Source organism: Balaenoptera borealis, assembly GCF_965194805.1.
Source record: "Balaenoptera borealis genome assembly, chromosome: 2".
Lineage (NCBI taxonomy): Eukaryota > Metazoa > Chordata > Mammalia > Artiodactyla > Balaenopteridae > Balaenoptera > Balaenoptera borealis.
The window spans coordinates 172,264,714-172,279,012 of NC_138867.1; the positions used below are offsets into that span (position 1 = coordinate 172,264,714).

Sequence of the window (14,299 nt, forward strand, 5' to 3'; positions counted from 1 at the left end):
CTGGAACCAGCCCCTGACGTCCAGCCCCTGCCTGGGATGAGCCTGGGGCCCTGAGACCCGTGGGCCTGAGCTAATGACAAGAGGGAACTGAGGCCCGGGTCACAAGGGTCTTGTCTGCCCCCCGGCGCCTTCAGGAGTACCCCAGTGCCCAGGCCTGGGGGTGCAGGTCACCCCACCTCCATTGGGGAAGAACTCTTGTCTGTGGCCAGCCACCTGTGGCACACCAACAGTTATGAGAGGTGCCTGAGCCCCACACAGCCAGGACCCCCAAAAGCCGAGGAAGCCAAAAAGAGTTGGTTCAGGCCAAGCTGGCCGGGCAGGGCCTGACAAAGGAATGTCCCAAGGACCCCTGTCATATGCTGTGAGACCCCCAGGGGATGGGGGCTCAGGGTCCACGGAGAACTCGGGCAGAAACAGACCTGGCTGCCCACTCACCCCAGGCAGGCCTCCCAGGGTAGGCGAGGTGCCAAATCCTGCCCCCAGCTCTTCAGGTCACGTGGCGGGGGGGGCGGAGCTCAGGTGGCCACAGCTCCCTCACCTGAAGCGTCACCTGCAGGGGTGGTAGGCCAGGCCCAAGAGCAGCAGGTACCCTTGACCTTGCACCCCTGTGCCCCAACACCACGCCAAGGGCACCCTGAGGACTCTGACTATAGCTCCCTCAGAACCCAGTGAGGGTGATGGGTGCTGCTACTGCTGTGTCAGGGCTGGGGGCGGGGGCAGGGGAGGTGGAGGGTCTCCTGACCCCACCAGGCCTCACCACACCCAGCGTGCACCCTGGGGTGGGGATGCCTTCTTTGGAAAGGCAGAAGACTCAGAATTCAGTTGGGGGCAGGAGTTTGGCAGCAAGTTTGGTTATGAACTAGCTCAGGGTCAGCTGAAATGTGGAGGTCTGGGGAGGGGTGCACCATCCCAGGCGTTCTCAGCTGCCTGGAGGCCTCCAGGTCAACAAAGTCTTCTCTAGGAGCAGGTGATGAGGGGAGCTCATTAGGCCCAGGAGGCTGGACAGAGGGGGGTCGCCCCTGCTTCTTGAGTCCCACCCAGCACCTCCATGGGCCTCGTACCTACTCCCGTCCCCCGAGACCAGGCCGCAGCCAGCACCCGGCATGCACGCGGTCCCCAAACTGGACACCCACCCCAGCAGGATGGATGGACGACACGGGACGTCTCGCCCTCCATGCAGGAGTTTCACAGCATCTGATGGAGGGACAGATGGACAGCTGTCCTTGCCCGCCCCACTGTGACATACAGGCCTCACGACGGGCCCACTTGGCTGGCCGCCCTCCTGGGAGGTCAGCCGCCTGAAGAAATCAGGCCAAGCACACCTACGACGTCAGAACCCTCCTGCCCAGCCCTTAAAACCCACAAGGAGATAACAGCACACAGGCCGCAAAGGCCGGCCAAGCACCCCCAGTGCATACCCCCTGGGCGGGCAGGCAGGTGGCCCTGAAGCCAGTGGGGAGGCTGGAGGTGAGCATGGAGGCGTTGCTGGGGAAAGGGCTGCAAACACACACACCTGCCCTTGCCTTCCAGCCTCGCAGGCCTGGTCCCAAGGAACTCCGTGGACCGCAGTGGGGTTGGGGGCTGGACCCAACGCAATTAGGGTCCCTTCTGCTGTGTACTTGTCCCCACAGGGAAGCCTGACTGGTTTTTGGATACCGCTGGCCGTGGGCCTCCAAATTTTGCTGAAGGGTCGACCTGCCCCCTGAGCTTTCCACTGAGGGTCTCAGAGCCCCCTGCCCCAAGGGACTGGCCCCTACCCTTCTTGCCCAGAAGAGCGCTGGGGGGAAGCAAGGCGTGCAAGGAAAGCGGGGAGGGGGCGGCAGGGTACCCCAAACAGTGCTGCCTGTCTTCCCTCTGCTAAGGGCACGGTGTGGGTGGAGGTCCTCACGGGTACCTGTGACAGGGACGTGATCCCCATGAGACTCCTCCTTCTCCTTCCCCAAGTCAACCCCGGGCACTGCAGGGGTGATGCTGACAGGCGGGGGGTGGGGACCAGGGGCATGAATTCTCTTCTCTGGGGGACACAGAGACAGGCTGACCCCAGGTCTCATCCTCGGCCCATGGAGCCTCATGGGGGAACAAATTTACCACCCTGGGGGCTCAGAGGACAGAGGGTAAACTGAGGCAGGTGGGGACACGCTGGTTGGCTCACGCTCCCGGAGGAAAGGTTTGCACAGCTGAGGGGGGCTTGGCCACAGCGAGCGGGTCTATATACACGATGCAGGGGCCCCGGCTCACCCCTCATGGCGCAGCTCGCCTGAAATCACAGTATTTTCACATCACAAGTCAAAGGGCTGATTCCCTTAAGCTGTCCTGTTTCTAAAAGTCTTGGCAATTCATATTCAACATTTAGTAGAGAAATGATACTTAAGAAAAAAACCAAAATCCCCTGTTGTAGACCCCCAGAGGCCTGCCCAGGCCCAGGACGGGGCAGTGAACCCTTTGAGGACACCTGGCCGCTGGCTCCTGGCTGGATCCCCTCCCCGGGAAAGCTCTGCACCTACGCCCCTCACGGGCTGAGGCTGCCGTGTTAATACAGTATCACCTGTGCTCCTGGCCGAGGGATGCTAGAAACGGGCCATGGGGCTGGACAGCCCCTCCTTCCCTACCCATCTGCACCAAGAACCCAGTGCTGGGCAGATGGGCAGTGTGGGCTGACGGGGCTCCCTCACGGGGTCCCCAACTCCTTGTTTGAAAATGGCATCCAGGAAGGTTGCTTGTAATTTTATTAAGGCCATTTTTTTAAAAAAGTTCTACATACAAGTCTAATGGTAATCAAACCCTTCTATGTACATACATGTAGTTTTTCTTTAAAAAAAGAAAAAAAGAGTCCTCACTCTTCGCCCCCAGCCCTGGAAAGAAGACGGGCCCTTGACCTGGATGGACTGACACTAACCCTAACTCCAGTCCAGACAACAGCGGCGGAGGCCAAGTGACCGAGGACAGGGGGCTTCCCGACTGTGGGGCCACGCGGCCACTTGGCCACGTGCTAAGAGCCCGGCCAGGGAACAAGAGAGAGGGATGGTCGCTAGGATCAAATCTGGCTCCCACAGATAAGAGGCGGGAGCTCCCAAGACCCCGACGGAGGCGGAAACGCACCAGGCAGGAGGTGCCAGCCCTGCTGGCAGGCGGAGGAGCGAGTAAGAACTCGAGATGTGATGTCGGAGGGAATGAAACGGACGTTCCTATTCCAAAGCAACTGACAGAACACAAAGCCAGCCCTGTCGCCCCCCTCGCAGGGCCTGTAGGGCAGAGGGATGGCCTCTGGTGCGCCAGTGAGCCCCGATGGATGGTCACCTGGGCCTCCTGAGGCACTTTGAGAAGCACCTGGAAACCAGCCGCTAAAATGCACACTGCTCTTTGCCTCCAAATCCAGCCCTGCCAGGAAGGGCTACGAAAGAGATGGCGGGATGGTGGGAGGGGATGAATGTCGGCTGGTCCTTGGGATGGGGGTGCTGAGGACAGGCTCATCTCTGGGGCATCTCAGGACAGAGGGGCCGCAGCTGCTGCCGCCAGCCACGGGGTCTAGGACAGGCCTGCCCTGAGGACTGGCTGGCACCTTTGGGAAGGCCGGGCAGAGCTGGGTCTTCACAAAACCCCTGATGGAAGCCGGGGCTCCTTCCCAGAAGTCTGTTAGGGATCAGAGCGGAGGTCCCTCTGGCCGCTGCTGCCAGCTTCTGCCAGAGTGCCCACCCAGCCCAGCGAGCCCAGCCCAACCTCATGTCCTTCTGTTTTGGGATAACGGAGCAAAAGTAAAAAGGCCGGAGATGCAGCTCAGACCCGGGCAGGCAGCAGACAGCTTCCAGTTAGCTTACAAATATTATAACGTTGGATTTCTAGAATAAAAACATGCTCTCAGCAAGTGTTGGCTTGAAGGAGTCAGTTATTCATCTACAACCCAAATGTAAATACAAACCGAAAAAAAACAAACCAAAAAATGCCCCGGCCGCCTCTGCCCCCCCACCCCCGGCCATTCTTTAAATAATAGTAACAGTGACCACGGTACAGAGAAAGAAAGATGGAAACAAGTCACAAAACCCCCTAGAAATAATCCCCGCCTCCACGTGCATCCCCGACAGGCCTGGGTGGGGATTTCACAGCAAAGGTGGCCACCGAGGGGCCTAGCTGCGGGTGGCGAGGGGGGGGGGGCGTGGGCTTCCCTACTGGGCCCCGGGGGAGATGTAGCTGCTTCGCATGCTCCGTTCACATGTTCGCATCCCACCTCCGTGGGATGGAGTCTAGTGTTCTGTGTGTGCTCAGAAATATAAAAGACGGCAGTCCAAATAGTGTTTATTTCCGCTTCATGTCCGCCCACCCCCCGCCCCCGGCGCCTTCTCCTTTTGGCAGGGTGGGGCTGGCTCGCTACCTAACCAAGGGCTGGGGGCGCGGGCGGGTGGGGGGACCGGGGACAAAGGAAGGCAGTGAGAGCTGGACAACAGTCGCAAGGTGCACCTCAGCCCACCACCGTCGCAGAGCACGGCGCCCCCCGAGGCCGGCGGCCCTGCCCAGCGCGCTTTCCGCATCTTACAGGGGGACGAGAGAGCAGGGAGGGTCCGCGGGGGCGACGACACGCGGCCTCACGCGGGAGGTGGACGACCGGGGTGGGCGGGCGGGTGGGCTGGGGCGCTTGGCGGCATTGCAAGCTCAGAATCACAAGCTCGGCCGTTTGCGAGGGACGGAGCGCCGCCGTCCCCAGGCTTGGGGGGACGCCGTGGGGACCACTGACCGGTGGGGTGACGGAGCCGGGGGCTGGGCGGCCGTGTGCCGGGCGTGCGGCTCACAGACGGTCCATCCGGAAGGTGTCCTCGGTGGCCGGGTCGGCCAGGACCATGTCTGGGTCATTGAGCATGTGCAGTCCGTCCAGGGTCAGGGGGTCAATCTTGAGTTCGTCCAAGGGGAACTGGTTGTCAGAATCGAAGCTGACGTCACCGACCCCGGCCAGCGTGCTGGTCAGTTCTTTAGAGAGGCTGGGAGGGGACTCTCCTGTCACTGGGGGTGGGGGGTACACACAAAAGGCTCAGCTTGGCCCTGGCTCCCCGCACCCCGACTCTGCGCCTCCACGGCCCCCATCAATGCTCAGGCCATACCACGGAGCTCACCTGAGCGGTCTGTCCCCCAAAGGACATGTGCGATGTCTGGGGACATTTTTAGTTGTCACGACTGGAGGGAATGCTACTGGTATCAGGTGGGTGGAGGCCAGGGATGCTGCTCAACACCCCACAGCACACGGGACGGTCCCGACCCAGATGTCGGGGTACCAAGGCCGGAAAGCCCTGGGACGAGGGCAGCGACGCAGACTCCAGTGTGACGTGGGGGGAGCCGGGGGCTCTCAGGCTCTGCCAGGCAGTCTGCTCCGTGTGCATCAGGGGCCTCCCTGTGGGCTGGAGGGAAGCCCGGGTTTCCCTGCAGAGACCCAGGTTCGCACCTGGGCTCCTTCCTCTACCTGTGGTGAGACCCTGGGCCTCAGTTTCCCAATCTGGGAAACGGATATGGAAGTTTTGTTCTTTCTGGGCCGTTGGACAATCACAGAGGCCTGATCCTTCTCACACAACCTCCAAGGCCTAGGCTTCTGCGCTCAGAGCATCTCCTGCAGACCCTTGGGGCGGGGAGGAGGCACTGGGTCTGCACTCCGGCCGTGGGGAGCTCTGGGCAGGAACCCCTTCCATCCTAGAGATGTCAGTGGGGACTGCTGAGAGGGTCTCACCCTCAATTCCACGACAGCCCTGGCTTATGAGGAAACCGCCTCCTTCTTTGATAAAACCTAGAACCTTCAGGGGCATGACGAGGGGTGGGGGTGGGGGACTGCAGGGTCTGAGCTCTGCTGGGAGAAGACTCACTCAACATGCGCGTGCGCAAGCCTGGGTGCCTGGGCACTGTGCTCAGGCCGCTCGGGGAGGCCCGACGCAGCATGCGCGAGCTCTTACGTGTCGGTCAGCTGCGCGGGACAAGCCCCAGCAGGCAGGGCCCGCCCCACAGTCACGTGCATCCCCGGCACGCTCAGCTACTGGGGTTCAGGGGACCGGGCAGGAGGTGAAGGGCTGAGGGACTGGTTTCACCCTGTTCTCACTCTTGAGCCTGGGACACCGGACACCTGGTCCAGGGTCCAGTGTGCGCCCCCCCAGCCTGTGTCCTGTAAGCCCAGCGGTGAGTCGAGGTTGGCGGGTTCTGGCCTCCGTGGGCAGGGACACCTGGGCCCCGTCGCGCCTCACCCTGCAGGGCGGGGACTCCATCTCCCGCGGCCTCTCACCTGTGAGGATGATGTTGGGTATGCTGCTGTGGCTGGGGAAGCTGAGCGGCTGTGTGTCCGGCAGGCTCCCGTGGCTGCCCGTGAGGCCCATCATGGCCGCCTGGGAGTAGTTGAGTGTCGAGCCCGGGCTGTACAGGCTGCTGGAGCTGATGGCATTCTCTATCATGTTGAACTGCTCCAGCTGGGAGAGGAAGCATACAGGTGTGAGGCCAGCCCCCCGAGCTGGCCGCCCTGGGACCCCGGCCGTGGTTGGCTGGCCGGCCTGCCTGCGACCGCCAGCACCTCCTCCCCTACAGGACGCCCAGCACCCGTGCCAAGGTACACTTGGCGCTGCCAAGCATGAGTCCCTCTGCCTTGGGGTCTCCCCGTCTCCGAACCTGCCTGGGCCTGCCGGCACATGGCCCCCTCAGAGCTTGCTGGATGGATGGATGAGTGAGTGAACAGCTCCAGACAGCAGCCAACCCTTCCCGTGCCCACACGCCCCCAGTCCCGGCCTTCACGCACTGCCACTGCAACCTCCCGGCAAACCCACGTGCACGGCCCACACCGAGGCACCGCTGTAACAGCCACTGCCTGTCCCCACCAGTGTTCACCGCCCACCCTTCCTCCCCCTCCGCTGGCGGCCTCTTTCTGCGGGCAGGGTGCAAACGCCAGGAGAGGCCAAGCCAAGCCACCCCCTCCAGGGCCTGGGCCTCTGCAGCCTGGAGACTGGAGAGGCTGAGAAGCTCATGCAGAGGAGCGGGCCGGGTCTGGCGAGCGTCTGCAGTGGGCGCCCGCTCACCTGGTGGGACAGAGCATTGGCCTGCCTGGCCGCCATCTGCTGCTCATAGAATGAGTCCCCAAACACGCCGCCCAGGGTGGAAGAGTGCTGCAGACAGAAGAGAGGCCCACTGTCGTCAGGGTTCCCAAAACCAGGCAGGGGGTGCGGCTGCTATGGGGTGGGGGGGTGCTCCCACGGGCTGGCTGCACCCATACCCTTCTCCCAGGACCTCACCACCAGCCTGGGCTGGGAGAGGAGGGAGGCCTCTGGAACTGCCTGGAAGATGCTCAGGACGTGAGAGGCTGATGACGTCTATCTCAGGGCTCCTGGGAGAGCCCACACCCGCTGGGGTGGAGGGGTGCACCCCTAATCTCGGGATGATGGCTCCTTTCCACCGCCTGCTCCTGGGGGAGGGGGGCCTCTGCCGCCCAACTGCCCCCAAAGTGCCATCCCATCTCCTCTCCTTAAGCTCAGGTGTGGGTGAACCCGCTGTCATCAGATGGAAGACGAGGGGCCACAGGGACCGGGAACCCCACCTGACAGGCCCCAGAGGAAAGTGTGTGAGTGGGGCAAGGCGGGACACGCTCTGGGTGTTCAGGGTGGGATGCGTACCTTGTCAGACACGGGAGACGCGGGACAGGCAGCAGGCCACAGACACGTGGGCAGGAAGGGTGCACAGAGCGAGCACGGGACAGGTACACGGAAAGCCCCTGCCCACCTGTCCAGCCGTGGCTGCCTGCCTGCCCGCGAGGCCCTGGGGCCTGGGCGATGGCAGGCAGCCCCACTCCTGTTTGCCCAATGCCAGTTGGGGCAGACGGACGGGGGCTGCCCCTGGGAGAGGAGCAGGGGGCTGGGGATCCTCTGAGGCGGTGGAGATGCCAAGAATAGGAGTGTGGAGCTCCTGCCCATTCTTGAGATGCTGCCAGGGAGATGGCAGGACAGAGTCTGGCGGGATGTGGAAGGGAGGAAAGGGATGGCCGTGTGTGTGGCCAGGTCACACCGGAGGCAACAGACCTGGGGAAACAGATGCCCCGCCCGGGGCCCTCGGCTTCCCCGAGGCTGGGAGCTCTGGCCTGTTTCCTCCTCTGTAGAACAGGGTGGCCTGCAGAAGTCGCTCCCCTGCGGCCGTTTCCAGGTCAGAGTCTTCACGGACCACAGGCCCTGGACCTCCCCCCTTTGAGCTCTCTATTCTAGAAAGGTCCCCGTGTTCTCTGACAACTGCCAAAGCTTGACTCTCAGGCCTCCATCCCAGAGAGGAGTTGGCCACGAAGCCCCCAGCCACTCTGGGTGTTCAGTGGACTGACCGTAGAAAGGGACAGCCACTCCGGCCGGTGCGGTGGCTCCTGGGGATGGACATTCCATTCAAACACCAGGAAAGAGTTAAAAATGTGAAAGGAGTAAGAAGGAAAAAAGACAATGTGGCAAAAAGGCCACATTTGCCCTAAAAATCGCCAGCTTCAGGTTTGGAAAAGGGGGCTGTGAGGTTGCTGGGTTTACCTGTGAAGGAGGCAGATGATGGCCTTCACTGAGGCCGGGGGCAGGCTGTTCTGGGGCACCTGACCCTGTCCCCATGGCCTTGGCCCCAGAGAGGCCTGGCACACACAGGAGACCCCAGATATGGTTTCTCTTGTGAAGCTACCATGAGGGTTTGCCAGAAAGGTCTGCCCAGAATGGAAGGGCTGGGGCGGGAGGGGGCAGCACAAAGGAGCCAATTCCAGCTGCCTAAGATTCAGGGTGCAGCTGGACACACGCGACATCCGCTTGAGGCCAAGTGGGGCAAGGCGGCTGCCTCGTGTGTCCAGGGGAGATGCTGGCTGGGCCGGGGAGGCGTGGGGTGACCCAGGCCCATGGGCTGATGAATGTGTCCCCAGAGATCCAGCTGTAGTGGAAAACCATGGTTTGCCCCCAAGCGAGCCCCTGGTTGGGGCCAGACAGCCTACCGGCCCCGTCCTCACATCTGAGTGAGCAGCCTGCCTCCCTGGCCAGTGCCCAATTGACGGACGGACAAACCAACACACAGACACGGGCTTGATGAGACAGCAACACGCTTTCCGCTCAGAATGGCCCACTTTGGTTCAGGCGAACCTCTCCTGAGAGCTATCTGCTCCACCCTTAAATTCCTGTCCTGCCTCACGTACACCAGCCCCAGGCAGGGCTGCCCACCGCGGGCAGGCGCCCCCTATTGCTTCCCCTGCCTGGACCAACTTCTCCCACTCCCGCGTCCTCTCGGCACCACGTGACGAGACCAGACGCGAGAGCTCAGAGCCAACAGGGATGGACAGAGAGCATGCAGACACCAGGCTGACCCCCGGCTGGCCTCAAGCTCACTGCACCTTCCCTGACTTCTGCAGAGTGGGGGGCTGCACGCCGACAGTCCCAGCGGGACCCCTGGCTGCCGTGGGTGGTGGAGGGAGCGCCCTGGGAGAGCCCCTCGTGTATCAGTGAGCCATGAGAACAGCCTCAGGTCCCCTGAGGGCTAGGCCTACTGTCCTGACATACAGGGCCTGGCTCGGGGTGCGTGGCTGCGAGCCTGGGAGACGGACAGCGGGGCATGTCGCCGGGGACAAAGGAGCCCACGTCCTGCCTGGAGGAACAGCTCTCCTCCCTCTGCTCTACCCGGGAAGTAAGGCCCTATCTTCCCTTGGCTGAGAAGGAGACTTCCCGGTCTTGGGCACTGCAGTAGCTCCTGAGGTTTCTCAGCTTGGTGACATTCTGGGGATGGGGTGGTGGGGTCCTGGGGAGGCTCTGCTGCTACAGCGAGAAGTCTGGGGCCTGGATGTCAGTTTTGCAGGAACCCCTTCTCCTCTGATGGAAGGTTCCGGACAGAATGCAGCCATGGGTGGAGCAGAGCCAAGAGGGATTCTGAGGAACCTGGAAGGGGTGTGTGTGTGTGTCTGTGTCAGAGATCGGGGTCCCGTGGTGCCTGGTATGGAGGGAAAACCTGAGTCTGATAGACATGATCTAGCCCTGCCTGTTGCCTGGGGCAAGCCTCAGTCTCCTCAACGGTGGGAAGAGGACGAGGACACTGGATGGGCTGCTTCCTGTGCTGGGGGTCTGAAGGCGAGAGACACGCCATCCTAAGGGGCGGAGGGGGCTGAAGAGTCAGAGCCCCCATCACAGGCTGGCCGTCCCCTCAGCTGCCCCCTGACGCAGGGGGAGCACGCCTCCACCTCCAGAAGCCTGGAAGCAGGAGGCCTCAGGGCGGGCAGACATGGGTGGGGACGGGGGCACGGGCCGCTCGATGCCTGCTCTGAGCCACACACTGGGCTCGGCATCCCAGCCACGGGGTGAGGAGCTGGGGCGAAGCCGACACCAACATCGCCGATGTGAATGGGGGGCCCGCCAACCCCACTTGGGGCTTGGCGTGGACCACAGAGGCGCTGAGGGAGTGTGACAGCTCCGGGAGGGGGTGCCTTCTCCTTGGCCACTGCCCAGGGTGGCCGCCCCTCACCGGTCCCCACCCCGATGGAGTGAACAAGATGGGGTGGAGTGAGACGGGAGGCACAGATGGTGGACAGACAGGTAGATGGGGGACACGTGGTGGGGGGTGCCAGCTAGGCTGGAGTAGGGGAGGCCGGGGAGGGGAGGCGGCGTCCCTTACTTGTGGGGAGCTCCCGGGGGAGAAGCCTTGATTGGAGACGGGCGAGGTGGGAGACTGGTTGGCTGGGGAGCCGGCGCTAGTACGGTACTGCTGCAGAGCCGGCGCCTGTGACGACAGACAGGTCAGGATGCTCGCGGGGCCCCAGGCCTGGCTTCCCGGGACTAGCTGTTCGCTGCTGACACCTCCGGCAGGGGCCCCATCCCTCAGGTGAGCTGAATACCCAGGGCACCTGCAGGAGGGCACCTGAGCCCAGGGCCTCAAGGGGCCCTACCTCCAAACCCACCTCTGGGAGGGGTGGGGGCATTCGGTCAGAGAGCCTGGAAACCAGCCTCACAGAATCGCCCTGGGGGGCTGGGGAGGGGCGGAGGGATCAGCCTCTACTCAGCAGGTTTTAGAGCACTCACACAAATGCACACCACACCCACATACGTGTGCACACAGCTGCACACGTGTGAACACGCACACCCGCACGGGCAGGGAAGGCCCAGGGCCAGTCAGATGCCCTCGGGCTAACAGCCAAGGCCGTCTGGGGCACACTGCAGGGCTCCTGGCGCTGGGCAGTCACTATCACTGGTACTGCTTGGGACAAGTCCGCCGGGTTATGCTGTCCACAGATTTCCAAGGACGGCCACCTCCTCACTCGAATGACAAAGGGTCTTGGCTTCTTATCAGACTCCTGGGGGGCAGGACGGGCTAGGCCAGGACCTGGATTTAGACCCTGCTCTGGTCCTACCCAGTGAGCCCCTGCTGTGTGCCTCTGGGCAAGCTGCCTGACCTCTCTGAGCTTGTTCAATGAGACCCAGCCGGCCGGCCCAGGGCTCCCTAAGTGCTATGTCTCCTTCATTGCCTCAGCGGCCTGTTCTGAGCAGTTTGGGATGGCGGTTGAGCCCAGATGGGGCAGAGGGCTCGTGCAGCAGGGTGTGGGTGTCAGAGACACCAGCGTGGTCACTTGGCAATGATCAGCTCAGGCCTTCTTCGGGTTGGAAAGAGGAAAATGACCAGAGGGACATTCTCCTCGCTTGGGTGGATCTACAGAAATTCACAGAGGAGGCCACTGGAACCCGAGCCCCGCGGAGCCACCACTCCCACGGAAGGGGAGGGGGTTGCCTGACAACAGCACCCTGACCCGAGAGCCTGGCCTGGATAGCCCATGTCTCCAATGTCCCCCCAGCTCCACAGCAAGGCACCGCCATGGCAGGGTGTCATGGAACTGGGTGCCCCAGGCAGCCCCACTGTCAGAGCCACCCCCATACCTGCTGTTTCTGCCCAAGGCAAGGCTTGGGTGCAGTCCCATCCAAGGGGACCCCTGAGGTCTGCCCTCTGCGGGATCAGAGCAGCCTGGAAATGTGGGTTTCTACCTGTTGGGTCACCTGCCCACCCTGGCCAGCTCGGGGGGGGGCCTGTTCTTCGCAGAACACATGATGTTCTGATGACATTTATCCTGGGGCTGGCAGCCATGGGCCAAGTGAGTGGGGAGGGCTGGCTGGGCCCCAAACGTGGGTCCCTGTTCCTCTGGATGTGGCCAAAGGTAGCTGTGACCACTCCCTTCCCATCAGGGCAACCTGGGTGAAAGTCTGAACAGGCAGGAAGGTTTGGGGTGCAGGGGTCAAAACCTAGCACTTGTTACCCCAAGCCTGGCCCCAGGCAAGGGGTCCCATGGTCTGAGCTGCAGGCCCCCGGCCCAGGGCACTGTGCTGTATGAACCACAGAACTGGCTTCATCCCTTCTTCTCCTCCAAGTTCAGCTCCATCTCTCTGGCTCTCAGAAGTCCATTCCCTAGGCCCTGAGAGCTCCGTGTTCTCCCTGCCTCCGAGGAAGCCCTGTCTTGGGTGGGAAGGGCTGAGCGGGGCAACCGGGGCCATGGGGGAGGGCTTGGCAGCCAGACGTGGGGTGGCCCGTCCTGGGTGAAGTCTGGGGCACCTGACCCCTGCTTGTGCCTCAGTTTCCCCATCTATACCAGGGTGACAAACTTGGCTTGAGGATTCCAGGGAGAATCCCCCACTGAGCTCCCAGCCCCAGGCAGTGTTTGCCTCAGCCCCAACCCCTGGCCAAGTTGGCCTCAAAGTGGAGCCTCAAGGTGGCTGCAGATAAAGCCAGGCACCCTGACACTCCTCCTGCAGGTCCGATGGGGGTCTCCCACAGCCCCTGGGCTCCTCCTGCACAAGCCCCACCCCCACCCCCGTCAGGCCCCGCCCCGGGCTTACCGAGGCAGTGTCGATCCCCATTGGCGGCTGGCCCGAGTTCTCTGGGGGGGACTGGGGGAGAGAGGACGGTACCGTGACCGCAAGCGGGGGCAGTTGGGGCCCCCGAGTCAGGCTGGCGCTCGGCATCAGGGAGCCGCCCTGGGGGAGGCCGACAGGCACCTGCGGGGGCGGCGGGGGTGGCTGCTGCTGGGACGCAGGCGGCGGCGGGGGCGGGGGCTGAGGCTGAGGCGGCGGCGGCTGCTGAGAGCCCGCCTGGGTGAAGAAGGCGTAGGGCAGCTGCTGCTCCAGAGACAGGGCGTCCATGGCCACGGCCTGAAGGGAGAGGAGGGCATCAGGTGGGACACATGCTCAAAGGAGTGGGCCGGGCGGGCTGTGAGCACCTGGCCCCCAGGGGACCCCCATGGCCTGGCGTGATTGACACTGAAGTGAGAGATGAACAGAGGGATGTCCAGACCCTGGACCAGGGAAGCGAAGCGGGCTTCCCCCAAGGCCCACGGAGGACTGGGCCGCAGCTCAGTAGGCCTGCCCCCAGTGAGCCTTTCTCACTGCACACCCTTCCACACTTGCAGAGACTCAGGATGCTCCACCCCCATCCCCCGCCTCTCTGAGCTGGAGTTTCCCCACTGTGGGCAGGCACAGGGCACCACACTCTGGCAGCCCAGCGGGGAGCCAGCACCTAGCCCCTGTGGGGTCCTGCCGGGGAGAAGGAACCCCCTCCCGCCACCCTGCAGCCTGGGCACCAAGGGGAGGCTGGAAACGCTGGGGCTGATGGAGGTCCCTGTGTGGTCACTCGGCAATGACCAGCTCAGGCCCCTCTTGGAGTTGGAAAGAGGAAAATAACCAGAGGCAAGTTTTCCAGGCTCACGAGTCTGCGCGGACAGTTCCTCAGGCAGGCAGGCAGGCAAGGGCTCCTGCCCTCTGAGGGAGGCTGGCTGTGCCCAGGAGCTACAGGATGTAAACACTTAGCAGAACGCCGGAAAGGAGTTTCCGGAAAGGGAAGGCAGGCCTCAGGGGTGGGGCGTGGCGGGGAGGGAAGAAGAGGCTGGGGTCACGGATGAAGAGACTGAAGAAGACACAGCCGCTAGGAGCCACGCATGGCTCTGTTTGGATCCTAATCTGAACAAGAACTGTACAAGAGACAGAGACACGGTGGGGAGCCGAGACCAGGCCGTGCAGTGGAAGGTATAGAAGAACTACTGTTAATTTCGTTGTGGGTGGATAAGACCATCGAGGTCATGTTAAAAGCCAAAGAAACAATATTATCTATCAGGGACTGAAAAGCAGACAAAATGGACAAATTCCTCAGAACACACAAACTACCGAAACGGACCCAAGAAGGAAAAGGACGTCTGAGTAGGACCGATATCGAGTAAGGCGTTGGGATCAGCCACCAAAAACTTTCCAGTGAAGATTCGCCAAGACCGCAGCACCTTCACTGAATTCTACCAAATGTTCAAAGAAGAATTAATACCAATGCTTCTCAAACT

General features: G+C 62.5%; 1 protein-coding gene across 13 annotated transcripts in view; it reads right to left on the minus strand.

Moving 5' to 3' along the window:
* Window positions 1–4,273: 4,273 nt before the first annotated feature.
* The window catches only part of CRTC1 (CREB regulated transcription coactivator 1), a 73,712-nt gene continuing 63,686 nt past the window's right edge, over window positions 4,274–14,299 (minus strand). For 4 of the 13 annotated variants that reach the window (XM_082381340.1, XM_082381339.1, XM_082381334.1 and 1 more), the window contains 6 exons: window positions 12,813–13,124; window positions 10,609–10,713; window positions 7,029–7,115; window positions 6,248–6,428; window positions 5,100–5,443; window positions 4,902–4,989 (listed from right to left, as the gene is read on the minus strand). In XM_082381340.1, coding sequence (XP_082237466.1) covers window positions 5,148–5,443; window positions 6,248–6,428; window positions 7,029–7,115; window positions 10,609–10,713; window positions 12,813–13,124 — 981 coding nt within the window. In that variant the 3' untranslated portion in view covers window positions 4,902–4,989; window positions 5,100–5,147. Of the gene's footprint in view, window positions 4,990–5,099; window positions 5,444–6,247; window positions 6,429–7,028; window positions 7,116–10,608; window positions 10,714–12,812; window positions 13,125–14,299 lie in introns of those variants that run through there. The other 9 variants (XM_082381336.1, XM_082381346.1, XM_082381345.1 and 6 more) reach the window with 7 other exon arrangements.